The sequence below is a fragment of the Lissotriton vulgaris genome, chromosome 4_1, assembly GCF_964263255.1.
Source record: "Lissotriton vulgaris chromosome 4_1, aLisVul1.2, whole genome shotgun sequence".
Classification (NCBI taxonomy): domain Eukaryota; kingdom Metazoa; phylum Chordata; class Amphibia; order Caudata; family Salamandridae; genus Lissotriton; species Lissotriton vulgaris.
Window position 1 is genome coordinate 1980149153 of NC_141691.1, and position 18746 is coordinate 1980167898.

An 18746-nucleotide genomic window follows, 5' to 3' on the forward strand; every position below is an offset into this window, starting at 1 on the left:
CAAACTTTCCTAATGCGAGACCTATTGCATTGCAAATGCTTGTTTTTATATCTGTCAGTACTTCCTTTTGAGGTTTAATTTTCGTGACAGGCGCCTCATTGCCTACTTGTAACTATTCTCTGACCCTTTCTTCAAGGGTCAGAGCAGGGTCAGAGAATAGTTGCAAATAGGCAACGAGGCGCCAGGAAGCACTTACAGGCTTACAGCAGCAGGTGCCCAAGTTGAAGTTAATTTCTTTGTAACCCTTTTGTAAAAGGTTACAAAATATTAGCTTCAACTTTTGCACCGGCTGCTGTAACCCTGTAAGTGCTTGGCTTAAAATTCGTCCCCGCTGATTCGCAAATTTTACCGTGATTTCGCGAAATTCGCGGATCGCGAAATCGCAGAAAATCCGCAAATTCCGCGAGCGGAACAAATTTTCAGCCAATGCCTAATTGTGATAGTAAACATGCAGTACAACCAGGAAGTGTCAGACATGTGGTTTTAATTGCACTGTTTAACTTTAAAATTAAATCTGCACTGTCACTTTAAATAAAAAAAATTGAAACCCATTTGCCTCTATAAAAAAGTAAAAATGGCAACTTACAATGGTTTTGGGAAAGACCACAGAGGCGGTCAAAACGTGTCACCTGTAGCCACAATAAAGTCCTTGTATTGAAGTGAGTCCAAGCGTGCTGGAGCCTGACAAGTTGAGATATACACATACATACACATATATATATAGCACCAACAGACCACTACGGTTGAAGAGATCAGAAGCCACAGCGGGGAACTTGTGGAGGAATCTTTATTGAGGCAGATTGCAGAGCGTTATGCACTTTGGTGAGTGTGTCTTCCTCAGACGCTGTAGCAAAGACCAGGATACCACCAAGCCCCTCCTTGTGTACTCCTGCGGTCCTCCCCCGATAGGGAAGTCAGCTGACTTCACCAAATTACCTGCAGCTGTAGTCAGATCACTGGGGATCACAGCTCCCATCATACAACAATCAGGTAAGTACCCTGACAGAGTCCTGGCTCAATGAGCACTGGATTACCTGGCAAAAAGGGGGGATGTTGTAGTTCTTGGCATGACCTGTGAATAAAGTAAAGTTTCTCCTCGTGTCCCCAACATTCTGCCTCAGTGCACCAGTGTCAGGTAGGGCAATAAAGCGTGGATATAATAATCCCGCCTTCACATGCAGTCACGAGCTGCTCCTGGCAGCGGCCACTTGCCCAGTCTGGTATCCGAGGCGGTCCTACGACATCCGATCCCTCAGTAAACAAAGAAAGTGTTGCCACTTGAGTCAGCAAAGCCGCAGAACACTTGAAGAACGGGGCCTCTTACACGCGCTGGCGACAAGCATGTGAAAACATCACCAACAGACCACTCTGGCTGAAGAGATCAGAGGCCACAGTGGGGAACTTGTGGACGAATCTTTATTGAGACAGATTGCAGAGCGTTATGCATTTCGGCCAGTGTGCCTTCCTCAGATGCTGTAGCAAAGATCAGAATACCACCAAGCCCCTCCTTTTGTACTCCTGCGGTCCTCCCCCAATAGGGAAGTCAGCTGACTCCACCAAATTGTCTGCAGCTGTAGTCAGATCGCTGGGGACTACAGCTCCCATCATGCAACAGTCAGGTAAGTACCCTGGCGGAGTCCTGGCTCAATGAGCACTGGATTACCTGGCAAATAGGGGGGATGTTGTAGTGCTTGGCAGGACCTGTGAATAAAGTCAAACTCCTCCTCGAGTCCCCAACGTTCTGACTCGGTGAACCAGTGTCATGTAGGGCCATAAAGCGTGGATATAATAATCCCACCTTCACGTGCAGTCACGAGCTGCTCCTGGCAGTGGTCACTTGCCCAGCCTGGTATCCGAAGCGGTCCTGCGGCGTCCGAACCCTCGAAAAACAAGGAAAGTGTTACCACTTGAGTCAGCAAAGCTGCAGAACACTTAAAGAACGGGGACTCTTACACGCGCTGCCGACAAGCACAGGAAAACATCTCTAACACACCACTGCCGTTGAAGAGATCAGAGGCCACAGCGGGGAACTTGTGGAGGAATCTTTATTGAGACAGATTGCAGAGCGTTATGCATTTCGGCGAGTGTGCCTTCCTCAGATGCTGTAGCAAAGACCAAGATACCACCAAGCCCCTACTTTTGTACCCCTGCAGTACTCCCCCAACAGGGAAGTCAGCTGCCTCCACCAAATTGCCTGAAGCTGTAGTCAGATCACTGGGGCCCACAGCTGCCATCATGCAACAGTCAGGTACAGGCCCGGACTGGCCGTTGCGGGCACCGGGCAATTCCCCGGTGCGCCGCAAGGCTGTGGCCGGTTTAGGGCCCAGGGGGCCGTTTTTGTTACAGGGCCGTTTTTACAGCATAGCTGCAAAAGCGGTCCTGTAACAAAATCGGCTGAAAACCGGCCCGAGAAAGAGCTCGGTCGCACCCCCAGGAGGCCGGCCGAGCACTTTGCCAGGGCCGGCTTTGGTTCTCAGTCCGGCCCTGGTCAGGTACGTACCCTGGCGGAGTCTTGGCTCAATGATTACTGGATTAGCTGGCAAAAAGGGGGGATGTTGTAGTTCTTGGCAGGACCTGTGAATAAGGTCAAGTTCCTCCTCGATTCCCCAACGTTCTGCCTCTTTGCACCAGTGTCAGGTAGGGCAATAAAGAGTGGATATAATAATCCTGCCTGCACATGCAGTCATGAGCTTCTACCGGCAGTGGCCACACTTGCCCAGCCTGGTATCCGAGGCGGTCCGACGGCATCCCTCGGAAAACAAAAAAAGTGTTGCCACTTGATTCAACAAAGCCGCAGCACACTTGAAGAACAGGGCCTCTTACACGCGCTGCAGACAAACACGTGAAAACATCACCAACAGACCACTCCGGTTGAAGAGATCAGAGGCCATAACAGGAAACTTGTGGAGGAATATTTATTGAGGCAGATTGCAGAGCGTTATGCATTTCAGCGAGTGTGACTTCCTCAGATGCTGTGGCAAAGACCAGGATACCACCAAGCCCCTCCTTTTATACTCCTGCGGTCCTCCCCCGATAGGGAAGTCAGCTGACTCCACCAAATAACCTGAAGCTGTGGTCAGATCGCTGGGGACTCCAGCTCCCATCATGCAACAGTCAGGTAAGTACAGTGGCGAATTCCTGGCTCAATGAGCACTAGATTACCTGGCAAAAATGGGGGACGTTGTAGTTCTTGGCAGGACCTGTGAATAAAGTATCTATGTCTGAGAAGGTTGAGGATGGGGAAAAACCGTACCACATTTGGTGTATGAAGTGAGGGGCGCACTGGCAGAGTGGAGAAATCCCCGATCACACTGCTTTGGAGTCTACTCCTGGGGTTGCGGGTGCTGGGGAGATTCTCGCAGCCGCCCCACAGTGCCACCTATGACCAAACGTGGACACCACGTCCCAACACACTCAAGCCTCCACGCCCACTGAGCCAATAAAGGAAGTGGCGGAGTATGCATCCTTAAATATCTGCATAGTTATCAACAAAACACACTTGGAACAACTATGCACTATAGGGCAAGCAGAGGAGAAAGTATTGATTGTGCCTTGAAGAAAGGGTGGCTATGGTGGGTATACTATGTCACTACTGAAGAACAGTGGATTGTTGGACATTTTGTTACCTCTTTCCCCAATGTTTCTGGGAAATTTAGTTTTTAAAGTTTTATTCAAAGAATGGACGGTGTAGGATTGATGTTATAATATAAAGTGAAAAAGACTCTGGGTGACAAAGCGTAAGGCTTTGCTCACCGTAATTAAGGTATATAACTGTTCATTATTATTATAAGTTTCACCCTAGTGCATGATTCAATAGTAAGGTAAATTAATAAATAATACTCCAATTCTCATAGCAGTAAAGTAACGTGAAATAGAAGATTATTTGCAGCCCATTTTAAAAGTATTATTAATAATACCTGCTCTTTATAAATAGTATTGCCAACTTACACTGTATGAAGTTCTGCTTGAAGGGGAGTCTAGCTTGACTTCTGTATGAAAGGCTAATGAAAAATAATAAATAATAGTAACTATTTGTAAATGGCAACTTTTAAGATGGCCTACTAGCCTCCTAGCTAGCTTCAGGCTAGGTTCACTTCATAGAAATACCACACACATATATACCGCTAACAGTCTTATATTACCAAGAGCCTGGGCCATTTCAGAAGCACAGGCTCTTCTTACCCCAGGAGCATCCTAAAATGATGTCAGGACCACGGGGTATTGCAACTTACAGTATTGCATAATATCTGACTCAGAATGTAAGCACCTCGTGTCATCATCTACATATTCAGTAATGTACCCATCTCTGAGATCCTACCTCCAGGGTAGCTAGTATAACATGCCCTGTATTTTCTATTTCAGTCCACTCACTCCAGTGCTACTCCTGCACGGCAGGCATGAATAATAGAAACTGCATGGCTGTGGAGACCTGCCCTGACACAAAGGCCTATTGTGAGACAATAGTTGGTAAGTTTCAGTGCTGTTCTCTGGACAGGTATGGTTATCATTACCTTTATTAGTGGGAATGGAATAGCCCCTTTATCAGTTCCAGTATCTTCACAAAGCGCACTCAGAGGCTGTCACTAAGAGTCACCTGGAGTGGTATACCTCAGGGCTACCACTGTGGCTGGTTCTGAGTGGCCAAGGTTACTAGGGGCCAGATGTAGGTAATCTCGATTTACCTACTCGTAATTATCGAATCATACCGATTCGGTATTTAAGAGTAGGCAAATGGGATGTAGGTAATTTCACTTTTGAAATTACTGAATCGGAAGGATTCGGTAATTACCGATTCAGTAATTGCCATTGATTCCTACGGGCCTTGAGGCCCATAGGAATCAATGCCAATTACCGAATCGGTAAATACCGATTAGGTAAATTACCGAATTTGCAAGGGGGACAGGATTTCACTTTGACACCCTGTTGCACCCCTCAATTGTGCATGGGTGCCCATGTTGCTGACATACATGCCCTTAGGGCATGTATGTCTGCAACATGGCACTTTTTTTAAAGCAAAAAAAATGCCTTTTGAAGGGTTTCATTATTTACCACCAACTTCTAGTTGGTGGTAAATAACGAATTACAGAATCAGTAATTTTACCAATTCGGTATTTTACCGAATCGGAAAAATTACAAATTTGGTAAAATTACTGATTCTGTAATTTAACATGCCCCTACATCTCAATATCCAAATACCGGTCGGTATTTGATACCTACATCTGGCCCTAGGTGATATCTGGCCTTTTTTTATCTGGTTCAAAACCACTGGCCTTTTCCACCTGCTTGAGTGAGTAACTTATCTTGCACATTTGGGTGTGCTGGAAGGGCAAGGGAAAGGCAGAAGAGACAGGGAGAGCTGAACAAGCAGAGGGAGGAATCCAGCTTAAGATCATGACCAACTCTTGTGCGCCTAAACTAGAGGTATAAGTATAACTCTTATGACATACCTTATGAGGAGGGTTACATCCTTGCTTCTGGACATTGAAAGAAATCAACCACCACCCACACACCCCTGGAGTACAGCACTGGCACAGGATGCTACCCTCTCTGTAGCCTCCCTAATCTGCCAAGGCACCAAAGCTACAATGAGCTTGAAGACAGGTCTTCTATTACCAGATGCTCTGGCTCAGTGGAGTAGTCATGCAGTACCATCTGGTGCTGGTGAGCTTTATTCCAGGTCTTTTCTGGCTCATAGAGTAGGTGTTAGTGCAAGGAATCTGCAGGAGCTTTAATGTCCATAGGAAACATCACCAAAGGTAAGTTGCATACCCTTCAAGAAATGAAAGAAATAGTTAAGGAAAATATTGCTCATCATGGTCAGATTATTCTTATAATATTGCATACACCCTACGTCTGTGTAATAAATTGATACACTTTTCTTATAAAACTACTTATATATGTAATGTTCTCTTCCACTAATTGGTATTGTTCGGGCTGTGTGAAAACGGAGAATAAATACAAGGTGGGCTACATTTTACGGTGGTGCATCTTTCCGTTTTCTGGAGCAGAATGACAAACCAGTTACTACAAAATACTGAGGGGCAGATTTATGTTAACTGGCGCATCCCCAGGGATGCGCCAGTTAACATGCGCCACAGCTCCGCCAGCCATGGTGCGCCACATTTATAATGCGGCGCACCATGGTGCAAAAACGGCACAGATGCGTGACGCATCTGTGCCGGAAATGTGGCGCATTGCTGGAGTTGCGTCGCAAGCGCGACGCAGCTCCAGCAAGGCTCGGGGGGGCCCCATTTTAACAATGCTGCGTCAAGGCCTACGCCTGCTTCAAGCAGGCGCAGGCTTTTGACGCAGCATTGGCTTAAAAGTGACTGAGTGAAATCTCATAGATTTCACTCAGCCACTTTTGCGAGGCGCACCTGCCCCGGAACGCCCACCCTGCGCCGGAACGCCCACAAGCGGCGCAGGGCTTTACAACGTGACGCATCTGCCTAGATGCGTCACGTTGTAAATCGTTCGTAGGGATGCGCCACGTTTACGCCGCCTTGCGTGACGCAACAGCGACGTAAATGTGGCGCAAGGGCCTCATAAATCTGCCCCTGATTCTTTTTGGTTTCATGGAAGAAAGTGAAAGGTGGAATTTCATGTACTTGTCAAAAGCATTTGCTTATCAGGGGTTCTAGGTCAATGGAAAAAAAAAATATTTTGTCTTCTCCAGTCACCATTTTTATTCACAAGTGGGGATTCTGGTTGGTGAAGATTTCTAGTATCCAAGATATCCAGTTTTGGGACAGATAGAAAATAATTCACTTAAGAGGCCTCTGAACCCCATCACTGAATAACCCTGTAACCTCCTGGCCCTGGACAGCCTTGCAAGGTATCCTGAGCACCATAGTGTTTTACTCCACTGTTCACCCCATATGAAGACAAATTACCTCTCAAGTGAGATCATTGCTCAGACTTTGGCAGTTGCTACGTAAGAGAAAATGGATTGTTGTTGACTACCGCTCGGTAAGCAGGATTCATTTCAGAGAATCCACCCATTGTCTGTTACCATAACAAAAACTGTGCTGTAGAGAAACTCAAACAAAGTAACCACCTAGCGTTTTCCAACACAGTTACATTTCAAGTTTCAGTCAGCGTGAAACTTGACAAAGCTGCTAAAGTTCGTATTTCATGTAAAGTGATTGTTACTCCTGGCCCCTTGATATACCTCTGTAAATAAATTGTTGGTGAAAGATGTTCATTTATGGTTTGTGTTTTTGTATCATTAGAGAAGTAATTTAGCTTGGGTAGACTTTGCTAATCCAGGCGGCAGTGTTTAATTTGAGCCTGTGCTTTCCAGTCCTCAGCATAGGCACTTAATTGGTTTCCGGTGCCCGGCACCCGCACCTAATGGTGTTGAGAATCCACTACTTGGTGGTGCTGCTCATCTCATTTAGAGATGAGCAGAACAACGGTTGTTTAGGAATACAATATACATTAAAATAGTGCCAACATCTGCCGTCCGAGCGATTCCTTTAGCTTTGGGGACCTGGAATAATCTGAACTGTCACATTTGCATGCAAGAGAAATTGTTAGTAGTTGTTTTGGCAGTGATGACAGGGGCAATGGGTGGTGCAAGCTGCAGCGGCCCCCTGGTCAGAGCCCTGGCACTTAATATTTTACAAATTAAGCACTGCGAACAGCAATGTCTATCCAAATAAAATTACTTCTCTAATGGTCCAAAAACAGATCAAAATGAAAATGTCTGTACAAAATGTTTTTAGAGAGGTATATCAGTGGGCCGGTATTTTGTGGCACTTGAAAAAGCAACGGAGCCTTTTATGTTGGGTCAGTATTGTCATCTGTGCTGACGCAGTATTGATCTCCATCATGGGTCAGTATTGTCATCCATGTTGGTCAAAAAGCAACCACATAGTTCTCTCAGAGGTCAGCTGAAAACAGACGAAGAGACTGGCGACAGGAGTTCCGCTGAGATCGGGAAGAGCACAGTATGGAGACTTACCTCTGACACAGAGTTGTCACATTCATCTAGCAGGGAATAAGTGATACAAATACCAGACCTATTCTGACAATATTTCTACTTTCCATGATATCTCTCAACACCTTACTGCCTTGCAAAAGCCCCAGACATGCATGCTGCAGAGGGCAAAACACGTGTTGGCTGTACTTTCTAGCTGACATTGAGGCCTGACCAGACATTTAAAGAAAATCACGGTTACAATGTACTGTTTAATTCTCTCTTTCTCATAGTCATTATGCAGTGGATCACTATGTTTTATTATATTTTCTGATAGACGTAGGAATTGAGGGAACAGTGCTTCAGATTACTTATTTTCACAAAAACAGTCCCAGACAGTCAAAATGGGGCATTTTCTCAACCAAACCACTCCTGTCTGCGTGGGAATGCTGCATATCCAATGGGGTTCTGTGACTTTTCAGATCTTCCATATGCGGATGGCCCACAAATTGTCTTCTTGGACAACCTAGTACCAAGTTAACTCAGAAATATCTTGCAGCCATTTATTGAAAACATTTTCTCAAATTAAACATCCCTAAGTCTGAAATCTTAGTTTTTTGGGGGAACCCCCAGAGAACTCTCAAATAACTTCCTCCGGCCACCTCACATTCAGTGGCCAAGCATGCGAAATAAGTGGCACTTGCTTCTATACAGAGCAAATTGTTAGATGATGACTATTGCACCTAACCCCAATGAGATTGGTATGCAGTGGTTTGTCTAATTTGCCTTCTGAAGCATAGCGGCTGCTTCTCATACTTGAAGAGGTCGCCATTGGCTTGTCATTAAATGGAGAAGTTAGTTCAATTGTCTATGTTTGGTTCACTAGGCTTTTTGAGAAGCTAGTTCTCTGTTTGCTTCAAATGCTCTTATTTGTTCACCATGAATATAAAAGGGAAAGATGAGGTTGCAGGTAGCTTAGGTTAAGGGGTCGTAAGATTTGGAACAGCTGTCTCACAATTCATCTTTAGGAAGTCACTGAAAACATTTCCATTTTGTGGACTATATTTTGCCTAGTCCATTCCGTGATTACATTTCCAGTCTTCCTGATATTACATGGCTTTGTCTACAGTGCCAAGAACCCTATGAATAACACTTGTATTCATTTAAGTCTCCAAATTAAATCAAATCAAGGTCCATTTATAATCAAATCGTTATAGCAAAAGTTGTAGTATAAGGCATTATGTAGCAATTGAATAGGCATTGTGGAGTGCAACACAGGTCAATGTCACATACAAATCCGTATGAATTACGTTCATGTTTCTTTATAGGTGCATACGTTATGCTATCCTGTTAATGGCACAGAAACACAGACGCCTTTAGGGTCGGATTAAAGGAACATGGCTGAGGGCGAGGTCTTTCTTTTGCCTTGTAAACGTAAAACCCCAGAGTAAAATGTAAAGCATCTGTTCCTTGAGTACACCCTGCACATAAAATATTGGGATTGTTTTGGCCGATTAGAATGCTTGGAACACTGGTACGTACTACGGTGGCTTGTCTGCACTCAGCATGAGTATGAAGAGGGTGATGAAGGAAACTGGAAGAGTTGGCCTGTTGGTATATGCTGGCTGACAAACAGACCTCCTCATTATGGGGCTGCTGCGTGGTCTTCCAGGTAAGAACATAGAAAGCCGAAAGTATTTTCCAGATGAATTATTTGTATTCATACAAAAGGACACACAGATGGAAAGCTGCACAAACACCATCCAACATGTTCGCACACTCTGAGAAACCGCTGCAGGCAGAATGCGGAGATCTGAACCATCCCACATTTCTGGAAATGCTATTGGCTGTAATGATTTCTTTGTGATCTTCAAATGTATGTCAGATGACAAATATTCTGCACATTTATTAACCCAATTGCTAATATTTTCATCCAGAGAAGGCAAAACCCAATTGCTAATATTTTCATCCAGAGAAGGCAACCAATTAAAAATGTTTAGTTTCTTACAAGTATATGTGATACTTTAAAGGCCCTCGTGATTAATTTTGTTCAGTAAATCCCTCAAACTCACTGGAAGCAGAAATCTTGCCCCTTGAGCGTGTCACGAACAATAACCAAATCTAATGTTGCATGTGCACAGTATCTCGAGCGGGAAAAGTAAATACCTTTCTCTAGGCCAACCATTCTTAACATGCTTCATAACTTCCTTCAATATCTAATTTTCCTCATATGTCTCTTTCCATTCACTCTCCATTGTGATCCACTACATTCTTGAACAGCACCAAAAGCAGCAACAACATGTTCTGAATCGTCCAACGACTGAGTACTGGCATCCCTTGTTAAAGGCCTACTAAAAAGACAATCTGACCTGTCATTTTTTAACACCAGCTAAGAATTTAGTAGTGAACTTCTGTAATGTGAATAACACGTTGATTGTGCTTGCAGAAGCATGCGGAAACTTACCTAGACCGTTACCTTCCAGTAGAAAGACTAATGGTTTCTCATCCTTACTAATTTCAAAACCATTTCCCCCCAAAAAAATTCTTAAACTTTTCTACAGTACACAAACAGGCTGTTCTCTCTCTCTCGATGGTGCTGTACTTATTGGTTTAATGATCTAGAAGAACATTCAATAGTACATTCATACCAGTCATTCATTTGGTGTAAGAAGGTACCACAGCCCAGCATACTACCATCAACACTAACAATGCACTCTTCATCTTACACAAAAGCACTCAATGCTGAAGCATTAACAATCAACTGATTGGTCTTATCAAGTGCATCCTGTTCTTCTTCAGACTAAAAACATTTAGGGCCTCATTAGGATGGCGGGCGGGCTTAGCCCGCCCGCCACCCTATCGGAAAATGGGACCGCCCGCCTTAAGGGCGAGGGTCCTGGGGGTGCCATTAGGATGTGCCCGCCACAGTGGTGGGCACATCCTGCATTCTCCGCATTGTGGCGGGCGGTGCTCTCTACACCGACCGCCACAATGCTGACAATACATCACAGCATTTTCATTTGCAAAGCGGCAGGCACCGCGCGGTGCCTGCCGCTTTGGAAATGAAAATGAAGGGGGGTACCACAGGTAGCCCCCGTGTTGCACCCCCCCCCACTTACCTTCACTATGGGGGCCCGCAGGGGGCCCCCAGAGTGAAGACCGCCTGCCTTTTTCGTGGCGGCATTGCCGCCATGGAAAGGCATTGCACTCTTGCCATCGTAATATGGCTGGCAGTGTCTAATAGACACTGCCACCATATTAAACATTTTCCACCCCGGCCGCAAGGCGACCGGGGCAGGAAAAGTGGCGGGCGGTGTTTTATTCCGCCGTGGTCCCCCCCGCCATACTAATATGGCGGGGGATATACAGGGAAGGATGGCGGGCGGATTGCCCCCGCCAGGCTGGCGGTGGCTACCGCCAGCCTGGCGAGGGGAATCCGCCCGCCATCCTAATGGACCCCTTAGTCCCTTTGTTCAAAAAAACTCTTAAAGGTTGTACAATGTAAGCATAACCATGTGCAAATTGTACTTACCATTAAACCAAGAAATCTTCTTAAATCGTCTTTATCTTTAGGGATTTGTGCATCAATTGTATCTTGAATAAGACAGAATGTCAGCTTTATGCCCTTGCTTGAAACATTGTGCCCCAGATAATCCACTTCCTGTAAAGCAAACATATATTAATATTTTCTTTTTCAAAAGAGCCTGGATTTTCAGCAAAGGATGACAGTCGACTGAGATATTTCTGTTTAGATTGGATAAGTCAGCACAAAACAGTACCTCACCCGATGTCTTACATATAATTATAATTAGTGAGAACCATTTAGCAAAATCTACTGGACCAATAATTTTCTCTGTGAATAATCTGTCCAAAGTGTTCTTTAAATCACCGCTAACACTCAAAGGTATAGATCTGACTTTGTGTACAATGGGTGCCACTTGTTTCTTTAACTTGATTTGATGTTCAAACCCTCACTTGTTTACTGAACATCTCAGGAAATTTGTCCAGTACGTACTTCATGTTAGGTAATTCATTTGAATTTTCAGTTTCACTGTCACATATAATTGTGCTAGGTAGATCACTCAAAACATTTGAATCCTGAGCACCTGGCTAAGCCATATTCCCATTTCGGAATAAATCTTGCCACCCAACTTTATCTCTGACTTTAAAAACAACATAAATGTTGGTTTTAATGAACCTGTGTAAACATCCTAATGACTCAGTAAAAAATCCCAACAAATCAATATTGAGTACTCCAAAGGTCTTGGGCATGATATCAGACGAACAGATATCAGTCTAACACCCGAGAAATTATAAAACATTTTGTCGGAGATAACAGTGAAAGGAGACCCTCAGTCTAGGTCCACTCTCCCCGCAGCTTTGCTATGCCGTCTCTTGCCTCCAGACCCGACCTCCTCCTTGGGAGGTTCGAGGCTGCTGTCTGCTCTTGCGTCTGATGGCCGCTCCAACTGGGACCAGACTGCCTGCAACCACCGCAACCTTTCTCAGCTGTTTTTTTCATCATTTTTCCCTGTTGTGCCACTGTTATTGTGCCCATCTGTGTCTTGCTCTAATTACACCAGTTTTTATTTTCTCGTGCCTGCCTGTTCCCTTCACCTTTCGACGCTGCTACCCCTGCGGCCCCTCCTCCCCCGGAATTTTCCCATGGAATTCCCCCCGGAATTCCCCTGCTCCTGCCTCCCAGCCTCTCCTCCCACCTGCCCTACCTAATGGCGGCCGTTGCGCAGACGCGCAGCGGACGATCACAGCGGGTCCACCACTGGTGCGCCGAAGGCTCACCAAAGGCAAGCCCGTCTACGCCCATCGGCAACCTGACCGCGGTCAGTGCCAGGAACCCTGGACCTCCCACTACCCATCGCTCTGACACCACCACCCTCCTCGCACTCAACCCTGGAAGACTTAGAGAATGCCAACAGGTCTCGCCGAACACGACCCACGGCCAGTTCTCCTGCCTCCACTGCAGCAAGACCCTCACGGCCACCCCAGCCTCCAACACGGCTGACACCAGCACCAGCGACACCCTAAAATGCATCCTCCTCAACGAATCACTGACAAAATATCGAAGGTCAAAAATCGACCTACAAAAATATCGGAGCAACAATATCAATGTCAAAAATATCGACATCCTATCTACAACATGGTAAGTACAAAAATATTGAAAATAAAATATCAATGTTAAAAATATCGTTATTAAAAATATCATTTTTTTTGTTAAAAAAATGTAAAATAAACTAAATAATACTTATAAATAAAATAAACATAGTTAAAAAAAATATTTTTTAACATTAATAAGTAATACATATATAATAATAAAACATTAATTAAACATATACATATCCATACTAATATAATAAAGATAGAGCCCAAACCTTTGAGGCGGGTAATCTCAGGAACCACAGCACCAATCACAACACCCAATACAGCGTTGGAAAGGGCAGTTGCAGCAGAAGGACATAGGCTATGCAGACGCCCACCATATACATTTAAACGGTAAAAGAACCGTGCCAGCAAAGTAATCCTTGTGGGCGTGTCTGTGTTGTGCTGTGGGCGTTTGCTGGGGGCGTGTGCTACGTTTCGCCATTCATGCCATGTCTCATATTGTGTGCTCCCTTTAAATACCCCTGCACCCCATAATCATAACCCACCCTTACTCCTTAAAATACCCCAACACCCTTAAACACTAACCCATCTTAACCCTATAAATATACCCTGTACCCCAAAACTCAAACCTATCCCTAAACCCTAAAAATACCCCTGTACCCCAAAATCCAAACCTAGCCCTGAACCCTATAAATACCCCTGTACCCCAAAACCCAAACCTAGCCCTGAACCCTAAAAATACCCCTGTACCCCAAAACCCGAACCTAGCCCTGAACCCTTAAAATACCCCTATACCTCAAAACCCTAACTTAGCCCTGAACCATAAAAATACCTCTGTACCCCAAAACTCACACCTATCCATTAACCCTAAAACTACCCCTGTACCCCATAACCCAAAACTATATCTGAACCCTTAAAATACCCAAACTCCCCAAAACATATACCTCAGTACCCCATATCATATACCCCTATACCCATACTTACCTTATCCAAACATTAAAAAAAAACTGCTTTTACCATTCATGCATTTACAACGAATTTCGTTGTAAATGTAAGCGTGGTAAAAGCATATCAAATGTAATGCCATGCGTTATAATGGCATTGCGGAGTCATGGTACTTTCGTAATGAAAGTATGCGGAGTGATGGTATGTGGAAAGAAAGTTGCGAAATAATGGGTGTTTACCCTCCCCTGGTAATTACATTGGTGGCACGGCGGCCCACATCTCCAGTATACTCATATTTTTTCACCACCCATTTGAAAAATGCACAGGTCTCTCTCATTGATGACCAGCACTGACATACACTTTTACACACACCTCCCGCCACAAGTTCTAGAATTGCTCACTTTAGAGCTGGGGAGCTACGTTTGAATCTCGGCATCAGCTCAACATCCTGTGATTCCATGCAAATCGCTTTGTAAATGAATGTGTTCTTCTGTAATGTAAATTGTGCTCATGTCATGTTGTCAAGTTCGCGCTATATAATATTGCAAGTAAAAATAAAGTAGGGAAACTAGAGGTCACACACTACTGAACGCGCACTCTTAAGTGCATCAGCAGTGCACTGTCAAACGGAGCGTTTCACAGGCCTGTCACAGATAAGAAATGCTATCAAAACGAAATCCTACAAAACAATATACTACTGGCCGGCAGCAATTCATACCCAGACAACGTCGGGACGGGCTGCTAGTAATATATATATACTGACTTAATAATCAGTTTTAATAATTATTTTAATAACTTATAAATTATTAAAAAATATCAATTAAAAATACATCAATACACATAAAACAACAACATAAATAAAAATAAATATTTATGTGTAATAAATTAAAAAAATTAAATTTACTTTGAATATTTTTTAAAATAATTATATACTACATTAGCTAAAATAATATATAAAATATTAAATAGCGGAGGGACTAAAACTACTATTCCAACTCCAAAAAAAACAACAGTAGGGAAATTGTTGGATAGCTTAGGGCTTAAAATTACTATTCCCACTCCAGAGACTGCAACAGTAGGGAAAGTGTTGAATAGCGTAGGGGTAAAAATTACTATTCCCACTCCAAGGAGTGCAACAGTAGAGAAAATGTTGGATAGCGTAGGGGTTAAAACTTACTATTCCCATTCCAGAAAGTGGAAAACTAGAGATAGTGTTGGATAGCGTAGGGGTAAAAATTACTATTCCAACTCCAGAGAGTGCAACAGTAGGGAAAGTGTTGGATAGCGAAGAGGAATAAATTACTATTCCCACTCCAGGGAGTGCAACAGTAAGGAAAGTGTTGGATAGAGTTGGGGCAAAAATTACTATTCCAACTCAAGAGAGTGCAACAGTAGTGAAAGTGTTGGACAGCATAGGAGTTAAATATAACACACTTATAAATACTTTTTACATTTAAAATAATTAATGATTTACATTTTAAATCACTCTAAATTATTTACAAATACCCATTAATAATTATAAAAAATATAACTACCAATGAATAATTAATTAACAATAAACTAATAATAAACACCAATAAATATAAATTAATAAATATTAATTACCAAATAATAAATATTGAACAATAACATATTTTTCATAACAAAAACATGTTAATTATTTAAAAAGAATTAACAATTTAAAATATTGAACAATTAAATAACTTTTATACCCAAAAATAATATGTATTAAACATGAATTACCAATTAATAATGACTTTTTAATATACTAATTAATCAATAATAATTTAATTTTCATAACCAAATAATTATAACGTGAAATATTTACCAATTAATGATTAATGTCCAATAAATTAATTATCAATACCCAACAATACATTTAATAATTACTTAATTAGATTTCAATTACTTCCAACACTATTCCCCTATAAACACAGAACACACTCCAATAATAAAATAATACACTTAACATATTTATCAATTAATCAATTAATAAAAGTTAATTACCAATTAATAAAAAAAATAACCAATTAATAAAAAATAATTAACAATTAAAAAATTAATTACCTATTAATAATGAAGTAACTATAATATAATTATAAATACCAATAAATAAAAATAAATCATTACTGAATTACAATTAAATTACTTCCCACCCAATTGCCCTATAAACCCACAACCAGCTACAGAACCTAAACACTAAATTTAATTAAATTAATGTATAATTCCTAAACATGAATAATTAATGAGGTATAATTAAATTACTTCCCACCCTATTCCCCTATAAACCCACAACACACCCCGGTACTAAAACACAAAATTGACTTAAAACATTATTAACATATAAAAACAGTATACATATAATTTAAAACCTATAGAACACTTAACAAAAAACATATAACACATACATATTAAATACATAATAAAATACACAACAATAATATAAATATCGATATTAGTAACATCGAGATTAGTAACATCAATATATTTGATATGACGCAAGCCCGTACAGTGGATGCATTAGTCCACTAAGCCACCAGACCCACCTGGTTGAGTGTTAATGACAACAATATTAATTTCTAGCAAATATCTCAAAAGCTGGGGGGTGCTAGATAGTTGGCGAGCAAGATGGCCATATTCTCGTGAGGCTGTGGCAGCCCGGGATCACTATCCGACTGTCAGATCTGGTTTTGCGATCTCCTCAGGAGCAGACGACAGTTCCTCCAATTCCCCTAACCGAGACCAGCAACAGTAATTGAGACACTGCTACTAAACTCAGCTCGGTGGAAAGGAGAATGGGATAGACAAACAAGAGAGACTGCCTCAGCTGATGCCTTCTTCTGCTATGCGGTCTGGCACATGCAAATAAGCACAAACAGTTATTGTTGTGCCTAACTCTAACTTCTCACTCTAAATAACCTACTATTTTCTTAGATACCTATTGACTCTGAGGAATTTGCTTCTCTCTTGGTGAGCTGTTAATGTACATCTTGTTAACTGGAAGAATACTTGATCAACTCACAAAGCGCTTAATTGCTGACACCTAGCGCTTGTAATTTGTAAATAAACTGTTGCTCTTATGTAACTCAATAGCCTTTTTCAAAGCACTCCTTATTGTCTCTGAGAGTCTTTTGTCATGCTCAAGATTGATATCAAGAATGAAAAAATCCACAAGAAATGAGAGAATAAAAGTCTCTGCTGCTCTTCTTTCTGTTGCTGAATCCTAGGTGCTCTCTATAATGCCAATTCTCTAGAGCATACACTACGCAGTTTCTAAATGATGCAATCTGAAATTGTCCATTGCACCTTGCAAGTCTCTGGTCACGAACTAGACTGCGCACGTAACCGCTGGTAAGTCTCTAGTGCAAGTCTCCACTGACAGAACGCTGCAGGTTCTATAAAACTCAAAGAATAGTATTTGCGTAGTTAAAATAAAACTGGAAACTCTTAATTGAAAGTTGGAAAGTACTTCTCTTCACTGAAGTAACTCTCCCTGCTTCGAGTCACAATTGCTGACTGGAATCTCTGGTTATTACAAAATGGGTCGCCAGTTGCTTCGGATACTGCTGAGGAAAACAAGAAAGTATTTTCTTATTTCAAAATTCCCTCCACTTGCTGCTCTTAAGCTAAGGAGTGAACGGAGCACAAGATCTAGATTCAAAATCTCTTAAAGGTTCAGTCAGAGCATGGAGAAAATTAGCTTTTGCTCCTGACTGGATTCAGTTGAAGTGGGCGGTGCAAGGCTCACGCAGGCGCACTATTCCTGTTTGGGAACCTCAAGTCGTCAACAACTAGACCAAGAACCCAAGAGGAAGTGAGCTTCCTCTTGCTGCGTGGCGCCTGCAGGACCTGTATCTTCCGTTAAACAGATCGCAGTCCAGCTTTCCAAGTCGGACCCAACCTTCGCCAATGAGGGTATTTCCATACATTCAGTCCGCTTAAAGCCTTTTTTAGGCTAACGCATGCGCTTACATGAGGAGTCTTGACACCAGCAGAATCCTGCTTTATATGGCGGCGTAACCATGCCACATTTATAGGCAGGCTCAAACAAGATACCGGGAAACTGATGAGACAACCAAAATCCGACTGGAGCAGCCCTACATAGTCTATCGCCACGCCGAATTGACGGCGATCCCCGCTGACTGCGTTGCTGGGCGCAGGGGGCTGCCTTCAGCGATGCACGGCTGGGAGGGCGGCCTACTCCCTGAGACTGGGAGGGATCACTGACATAATATCGACAGACCAAATTTCGACCTACCAAAATATTGAGGTAAAAATATAGAATGCCAGAATATCGACTGTCTATCTACAAACAGGTAAGTACAAAAATATCGACTCCAAAATATCGATTGTAAAAAATATAGACTGTCAAAATATCTAATTTTTTAAATGTCTTAAAATATTTTTTAAAGTAATATAATAATAAATATAATTTATTTAAACATACCTAAAATAATTAAATTAATGTAAAATTATTCAATAATTAATGTAACTTTAAAATACAATTTTTTTAATACATATATATATATATATATATATATATATATATATATATATATATATATATATATATTCATATTATTAACAAAACGTATACAATATTTTTACCGTAGGATAGCGAGAGGGTTCAATTTAATATACCCACTCCAGTGAGTGCAACAGTGGGGAAATCATTGGATAGCGTAGAGGTAAAAATTACTATTCCAACTCCAAAGAGCGCAACAGTAGGGAAAACATTGGATAGCGTAGGGGTAAAAAT

The 18746-nt window shown here is 42.3% G+C and overlaps 1 protein-coding gene across 1 annotated transcript in view; it reads left to right on the forward strand.

Moving 5' to 3' along the window:
• Nucleotides 1–18746, forward strand: part of LOC147724771 (prostate stem cell antigen-like) — a 71404-nt gene that overhangs the window by 20027 nt on the left and 32631 nt on the right. The window contains exon 2 of the mRNA XM_086967063.1: nt 4363–4467. Within this exon, the coding sequence (XP_086823189.1) occupies nt 4363–4467 (105 nt within the window). The remainder of the gene's footprint in view (nt 1–4362; nt 4468–18746) is intronic.